The following is a 7862-nucleotide window of genomic DNA, read 5'->3' on the forward strand; positions in this document are numbered from 1 at the left end:
TTTCCCCCCTTCCAGTTTCTCTTTCCTTTTAAAGTGAAACAAAAGTTATTGTACATTGAGGCTGCTGGACTTGGGCCTCTGTTCTCCAAGCATCCGTCTGAGGGAGGGACTTTCTGTTCTAGGTGTAAGGGACCACAGCTGCAGGACTGTCTGGGCCAGCCACTGGTACTGATCAGGTATGGGAGGTCCTAGAAGCTGGGGATATTTGGGAGAGAAATTAGGGACGGGCTGGTTACGAGTTGGGGAAGATGGCTGTGTTCATTCTGGCCTTTTCTATATATAGTTCACCATCACTGTACTCAGGAATCTAGGCTTCTAGCCTGGCATAGTGGCTCACACCCATAATCTCAGCATGGAGGCTGAGGCAGGAGGATCGCTGTGAGTTTGAGGCCAGCCTGGGCTACATGGTAAATTCAAGGCCAGCTGAACTACATAGTGAGACCCAGTCTGGGAGAGAGGAGAGAAAGAAGAACCTAGGCTTCTGGTCTTTTCTTCCTAATGCTAACTTGTAGCCTAAGGCAGAGAGGTCCTAGCTTTAAGTAAACCTCTTCAGTGCTCATGTAGATGGTAACTTCTTGCCCCAGGTCTGCAGTGCAGCTTCAGCACAGGTACAGGTGGTGTTTGTGAGGGAGGTGTAAACCGAGGACAATGCTGGGCTTCTCTGTCTCCCACAGCAAAACCCATCTGGCACTGGCCGTGACAGTGGGCTTGACAGCGATTCTGCTGGTCCTGGGCATCACTTTCCTCTACTGGCGTGGGCGCCGGATTCAGAATAAAAGGGCGATGAGGCGCTACCTGGAACGGGGTGAGGTGAGTGTTCAGCTTAACCGTGCGAGGCGCCCGTGCCACCTGCACCCAGGGGTAAATGACGGGGTAACCATCACCCCCTTCTCTCCCTTTGGAGATCTGATTGGGCTCTGCAGGGAGGCGGTGTGGTCCACTAGACAGAGCACCAGCTAGGGAAAAGGAAGGCACGAATTCTAGTCCTGAGTGTGGCACTGATTTGCCATAAGACTCGGTGTTTTGTTTTTTGTGTTTTTTTGGTACCGGGAATTGAACTCAAGACCTTGCGCTTGCCGGGCAGGCGCTTGTGCCGCGCAGCCATATCCCTGGCTCTGCCCTAAGACTCTGAAGAAGTTACTTTCCTTCTCTGTGCCTTGGTTTATGCATCTGTACAAAGGAGATACTATTCGTCCTCCCATGATGGCTGAGAGGTGAAAGACAGTGACACGTGCAGAAGTGCTTTGTAAAGCACAGAAAGCTGCTCCAGGGGCCAGTATGACCAGGTCTCCCCAGCCCCACTTCTGCTACGCTGTCAAAGGGAACAGCCGGCACTCGACTCCTGACTGCATGAGCACAAAACAGCTCCCTCCGTCCTCACCATCTGTCATTCCTCAACATGCCTGTGTTGCTATCCAGGACCAATGACCATCGCCCAGCCGGGCATGGTGGCGCAAGTCTATAATCCCAGCACTCGGGAGGCTGAGGCAGGAGGACCGCCATGAGTTTGAGGCTAGCCTGGGCTATATAGTTAGTTTAGAGGCAGCCTGAACTATACAGTAAGACCCTGTCTCAAAAAAACAACATATCTCTGGGTGTGGTGGTGCACGGGAGGCTGAGGCAGGAGGATTGTTATGAGTTCGAGACCAGTCTGGGCTACAAAGTGAGCTCATGGTTGGCCTGAACTGCACAGCAAGACCCTGTCTCAAAAAGACAAAAACAAACAAAAAAAACAAATCAAAACAAGACAATTGCCCTTCCTGCCCCAAACTGTTTGGGTGCTGTTGCCCTTGGCATCTGCTTAGGGGGCACTGGTAGGAGTGGGATGCGGTGTGGGCTTTTCTGAGTACATCTTTTTCCATCTGTTCTTCAGAGCTTAGAGCCTCTGGATCCCAGCGAGAAGGCTAACAAAGTCTACGCCAGAATCTTCAAAGAGACAGAGCTGAGGAAGCTCAAAGTGCTTGGCTCAGGTGTCTTTGGAACGGTGCACAAAGTGAGTAACCCACAGGCAGTGTGGGGAGGCAGGCAAGTACGAAAAGAGCACGGGTGGCGGCTCACGATGACGTGGGGTGAACGCCCCTCACCCTGCTCCTGCCCCAAACTTCACAGGGAGTGTGGATCCCTGAGGGCGAGTCCATCAAGATTCCAGTCTGCATTAAAGTCATTGAGGACAAGAGTGGACGGCAGAGTTTCCAGGCTGTGACAGATGTGAGCCAGGAAGGGGACCTGTGAGCCCCAGGGAGGGAGGGCAGCGCTGGGTACAGCCCTGCAGGGCGCGGCCCTGTGCGAACGGTAACAGCGTCAGCCGTGCCGCTGGACTTGGCTGCCGGGGGCAGCCCTGGGCTGGGTGTCCAGGTGCGAAGTGTACGCGGGCCTGTTTGCTGCCTGGGTAACCCTTCCCGCGTTCCACAGCATATGCTGGCCATTGGCAGCTTAGACCACGCCCACATTGTGCGGCTGCTAGGACTTTGCCCAGGGTCATCTCTGCAGCTTGTCACTCAGTACTTGCCTCTGGGTTCCCTGCTGGATCACGTGAGACAACACCGGGGGGCGCTGGGGCCACAACTGCTGCTCAACTGGGGAGTGCAAATTGCCAAGGTGAGCCAAGCCGGGGGAATTTAGCGCCGCTGCTTGGCTGGGGGCAGTCGGGGGAGGGCCGGGGAGACTGAGGTTCTGAGAGATGCGTTCAGGATGCAGGGGAGCCCTGGATCTCAACAGCCGACGGCCCCAACCCCAAAATTACTTCCTCCACCACAGGGCATGTACTACCTAGAGGAGCATGGCATGGTGCACAGGAACCTGGCTGCCCGCAACGTGCTGCTCAAGTCGCCCAGTCAGGTTCAAGTGGCAGACTTTGGTGTGGCTGACCTGCTGCCACCTGATGACAAGCAGCTGCTACACAGTGAGGCCAAGGTGCGGGGACACGTGGCTAGGCGGGGAGCGTGGGGGTGGGGTGTTTGGTGGGCTCTTTTTTCGGGCGAGGGTACTGGGAATCGAACTCAGGACCTTGTGCTTGCCAGGCAGGTGCTTGTGCCTCTGAACTATATCCCCGTCCCCTAGAGGGCACTTTCTGAGGTGTACAGTTGTTACTTGGCACATTCAAGGAAGGAAGCTAGAGAAGCCGGAAGTTTAAGCTCAGAAAGCAACAGGGAAAAGGAGGATGGAGAACTTGGGTTTGGAAATGCTAAGGAAGTCTGAGGAAATCAACGGTGGCAACTTCGTCTTTACTCCTCAGACTCCAATTAAGTGGATGGCCCTGGAGAGCATCCACTTCGGGAAGTACACGCACCAAAGTGACGTCTGGAGCTACGGTCAGTGCGTTGGAATCCCTCTGGTTCGTCACTGGCCCAGACCCCCGCAAGGCCTTTTGAGTCCCGTCCTCCTAGGAACTTAGTGTCTGCAGACCCCTGTATCACCTCCGCTTTCCCTTTCACCTCCGCCCATCTGTTTTTGCACTGACCGTTTTCTCTCGTCGCAGGTGTGACCGTTTGGGAGCTGATGACCTTTGGGGCAGAGCCCTACGCAGGGCTGCGACTGGCTGAAGTACCAGACCTGCTGGAGAAGGGCGAGCGGCTGGCACAGCCTCAGATCTGCACCATTGATGTCTACATGGTCATGGTCAAGTGTGAGTTGCCCGTGGGCCCCAGCCGTCTTCTGACTGACTTCCCTCCCAGCTCTGCTATGCCTCTCACGCCCGTCCTGCTGTCTTCTTCATCCCACCTTCAGGTTGGATGATTGATGAGAACATCCGCCCAACCTTTAAAGAACTAGCCAATGAGTTCACCAGGATGGCCCGCGACCCGCCGCGGTATCTAGTTATAAAGGTGAGTGGGGCGTCGATGTCAAGGACATTTAGAGAAAAGAAGCCTGAGCGGGAACCGAGATTCACCCTAACAGTTACCTCCCCTGCAGAGAGAGAGTGGGTCTGGAGTAACTCCCGCGGCAGAGCCCTCTGCTCTGACAGACAAGGAACTGGAAGAAGTAGAGCTGGAGCCAGAACTGGACCTGGACTCGGACTTAGAGGCAGAGGAGGACAGCCTGGCAACCACGCTGGGCTCTGCCCTCAGCTTACCAGCCGGAACGCTCCCCCGGCCACGTGGGGTGAGACGCCTCCTGACTGTCCGGGACTCCCTGCCCTGCGCCCTGGTGCAGAGACACCCACATTAACTACGCACTGTAGCTTTTCCCCGTACTGTGAAAGATTTCTCCCTTCATGTGAAGCTTTCCCTTACTTTTTCCATCCTAGAGCCAGAGCCTTTTAAGCCCGTCATCTGGATACATGCCTATGAACCAAAGTAACCTCGGAGAAGCTTCCCAGGTAGGTTGGTGAGAGGTAGGAGATTGCGGGTATTTCTTTGGTCTCTGTGAGACAGGGTCTCACTATGCAGCTAAGGCTGGCCTTGAGCTCACTTTGTAGCCCAGGCTGGTCTCAAACTCGCAACGATCCTCCTGCCTCAGCCTCCCGAGTGCTGCGATTACAAGCGTGTGCCTTCACACCCGGCTAGCAACAGAGGGTCTTGATAGTAGTGAACCTTTAAGGTTTAGTCAGCATCCTATGAAAAAGGAACTGAGCAGCCCAAGCTCCTTCTAAGCCAATGTCTCTCTTTCTTTCTTTCTTTCTTTTTTTTCTCAGTCCTGGAGATTGAAGCAACTGTATTACTATTTTCTGTTTTCCTCCTTAGGAGTGTGCAGTTGGTGGGGATGGCGAGCGCTGCCCCCGCCCCGTCTCTCTGCACCCACTGCCACGGGCACGCCTGGCGTCAGAGTCATCGGAGGACCCCGTGACCGGCTCTGAGGCTGAGCTCCAGGAGAAGGTGTCCATGTGCAGGAGCCGGAGCCGGAGCCCACGGCCACGCGGAGACAGTGCCTACCACTCCCAGCGCCACAGCCTGCTGACCCCCGTCACCCCGCTCTCCCCGCCGGGGTTAGAGGAAGAGGACGTCAACGGTTACGTCATGCCAGACACACATCTCAAAGGTGCCCGACTCCTGCAGGGTTCCCTCCAGATCTTCCTCCAGTTCTCTCTCCAAGCTCCTCCTAATTATTTTTCCTCTGATCATAGCCCGCCCTATTCATTTTTTCTGGCTTGCCCTCAGCCCCTTCGCCCGTGGCCGTGCTACTCCCCACACACCTGTACTCTCTTCTCACCCCTAGGTACTTCGTCCTCCCGGGAGGGCACGCTTTCCTCAGTGGGCCTCGGCTCTGTGCTGGGTACTGAGGAGGAAGAGGAGGAGGAGGAGTATGAGTACATGAACCGGAGGCGAAGGCACAGCCCGGCGCGGCCCCCCAGGCCCGGCTCCCTGGAGGAGCTGGGCTATGAGTACATGGATGTAGGGTCAGACCTCAGCGCCTCTCTGGGTAGCACACAGAGCTGCCCGCTCCACCCTGTTCCCATCATGCCCGCTGCTGGCACCACTCCGGACGAGGACTATGAATACATGAACCGGCGGCGCGGAAGTGGTGCAGGGGGGGATTATGCGGCCATGGGGGCCTGCCCAGCGGCCGAACAAGGGTATGAAGAGATGAGAGCGTTCCAGGGGCCGGGACACAATGCCCCCCATGTTCGCTATGCCCGCCTCAAAACTCTACGAAGCTTAGAAGCCACTGACTCCGCCTTTGATAACCCTGACTACTGGCATAGCAGGCTTTTCCCTAAGGCTAATGCCCAGAGAACGTAACCCGCGCTCCCTGAGATGCTCGGGAGCATTAAATGGCAGCTAGTGTCTGTAGAGGGGACTCCTCCGCCTCCCGCTCCCTCACAGGCCTCAGCCCCATCTCTCCAGGCCGAGACAGTGCCATTCAGCTTTTGGAGGCTTTTAAACACTTCAACATGAAATTCTTACAGGATACAGCCAGCCGCACTTTCTCTCTTTCCCAGCCCCAGGAGCGGAGAAGGTTTTGTCTGGTTGGCTAATCCCTCTCCTCAGCTTCCTCACGGGAACTCCCTGGAGATATGAAGGATCATCTGCCCATTCTCTCTCTCACGTGTTGGGACTAGTGTGCCTTTGTTTCCCATCAGGCTGTCCTACAGAAGAGGAAGACATGGGAAACCTGGCAAAGGAGACGCACATTTTGGCTTCTGACTTGTAACGCCCTGGAAAGCATAAATTTTGTGGAAGAAAGAAGTTAGGAGTAGATACTGATTACTGTTAATTGAGCACTTAACCAAGAGCCATGCATCATGCTACATCTCTCCTTATAATCTCACATAAGCCTTTATAATGTGTACAGGTTTGTGAGGCAGACCCATTTCACACACCCTGGCCCCCTAGGCGTTCAGGATACCCTGTGAGTGTCTGACCCCGGGGATAGCACTGAACTGTACAATGCCTTTTCCTTCAGTGAAGTACTTACACACTGTCCGTGATTTTTGAAGTTTGAAATGCAGCAACAAAACTAGGACTAATACCTGTTTCCATTTTCACATACAGATCCGTTCTTATCATAGATCTTAGCAACCTCAACATGATTTTTTTTTTCTTTATTGAGAACCATCACTTTTTCACTTAAAGTCTTTTATGATTTTGACATGTCTGAACTGCCAGCACCACAACTCTTGCACTGTGTGGCGATCGATTACTTTGGTTTGGTTTTTTGGATTTTTTTTTTTTTTTTTTTGGTACTAGGAATCGAACTCACAACCTCACGCTTGCCAGGCAGGTGCTGTGTCACTGAGCGAAGTCTCTGGCCTCAGTGTGGCCATTACTAAGTGAAAGGGTACTTCGATACAAGCACTGTGATACCACGGCAGTCTGGCACCTGACAAGGCTACTCATGGGCAAGTGGATACACTGGACAAAGGCTAATTCCCCTGAATGGGACAGAATGGGATGGCATGCAATTTCATCATGCTATTCTGGATAGAATGCAACTTAAACTTCTGAATTATTTCTGGAATTTTCCTTTTTAATATTTTCAGACTAGCCGGGCGTGGTGGCACATGCCTGTAATCCCAGCAGTTGGGAGGCTGAGGCAGGAGGATTGTTGCAAGTTTGAAGCCAGCAAGGGCTACAAGGTGGGCTCCAGGCCAGCCTGAACTGCACAGCGAGACCCTTTCCCAAAGAGACAAAAAAAATTCAGACTGTAAGTAGCCACAAATAACTCAAACTGCAGAAAGCAAGTGACCAAGAGTCGGGGGAACTAAGCCTGGAGAAATCAAGCAGCAGATCCAGAATTCAAAATCTTCCCAATTCCAATGCACATGCTCTTACTATAACCTGTCAAGAAAAACTAATGTAAGTCAGAGCCTGTGTAAGGGACATTTCTTGTTTTTGCACTGAATCAAGCTGAACTCCAACAGCCATGTCCTCGTATACCCAGACTTCTCATCTCAGGTAGAGGTGGAGGAGAGGTCAGAAGGAAAAATAACTGGGCGTCTTTGTGTCAGTCATAGCTCAGATGTGCTGTCGTGATCACCACTCCTTGTAAGTACATTCACAAAGGTCCCAAAGACCCACTTTTAGGAGCTACTGTATTCTCACCCAAAAATGAGAAGCTTCCAGGTCGGTCAGAAGAGGACCCATCTTCAGACTTCTGTCCTCTCGGATGGGAACTGGGGGGAAATGTCTGTTGTACCACTGAAGTTTTTTGTTTCATTTTTATACGTGTCTGAATAAAAATGCCAAAGTTTTTCAGTTTCCTGTCAAATGACAATTGTTTGTAATAAGAGACTGCCCACCCTTTTCCTCTGCTCCTCAGTAGTGGATAAGCTACCTTTCTGTTTTCTGACACTCCTACTCTTAGTCCATGCAGATTTCTCTCAGCCTCTTTTTTTTTTTTTTTTTTTTTTTATTTTAAAGAATAAAAGAAGGATAACATAATAATAGGGGGGACTTAGCAAATTACAGACAAAATGGTAGGAA

The 7862-nt window shown here is 52.7% G+C and overlaps 1 protein-coding gene across 1 annotated transcript in view; it reads left to right on the forward strand.

The window, feature by feature from the left end:
* Erbb3 (erb-b2 receptor tyrosine kinase 3) overlaps nt 1-6636 on the forward strand; it is a gene marked incomplete at its 5' end in the record, with an annotated part of 18627 nt that extends 11991 nt beyond the window's left edge. The window contains 13 exon segments of the mRNA XM_005397284.2: nt 123-176; nt 675-810; nt 1874-1993; nt 2110-2208; nt 2413-2598; nt 2758-2913; nt 3236-3311; nt 3479-3625; nt 3727-3824; nt 3913-4101; nt 4247-4318; nt 4683-4977; nt 5155-6636. Coding sequence (XP_005397341.1) covers nt 123-176; nt 675-810; nt 1874-1993; nt 2110-2208; nt 2413-2598; nt 2758-2913; nt 3236-3311; nt 3479-3625; nt 3727-3824; nt 3913-4101; nt 4247-4318; nt 4683-4977; nt 5155-5678 — 2152 coding nt within the window. The 3' untranslated portion in view covers nt 5679-6636.
* Nucleotides 6637-7862: the final 1226 nt, after the last annotated feature.

Source organism: Chinchilla lanigera, unplaced genomic scaffold, assembly GCF_000276665.1.
Source record: "Chinchilla lanigera isolate Chin_1 unplaced genomic scaffold, ChiLan1.0 scaffold00057, whole genome shotgun sequence".
In the NCBI taxonomy this organism is placed as follows: Eukaryota; Metazoa; Chordata; class Mammalia; order Rodentia; family Chinchillidae; genus Chinchilla; species Chinchilla lanigera.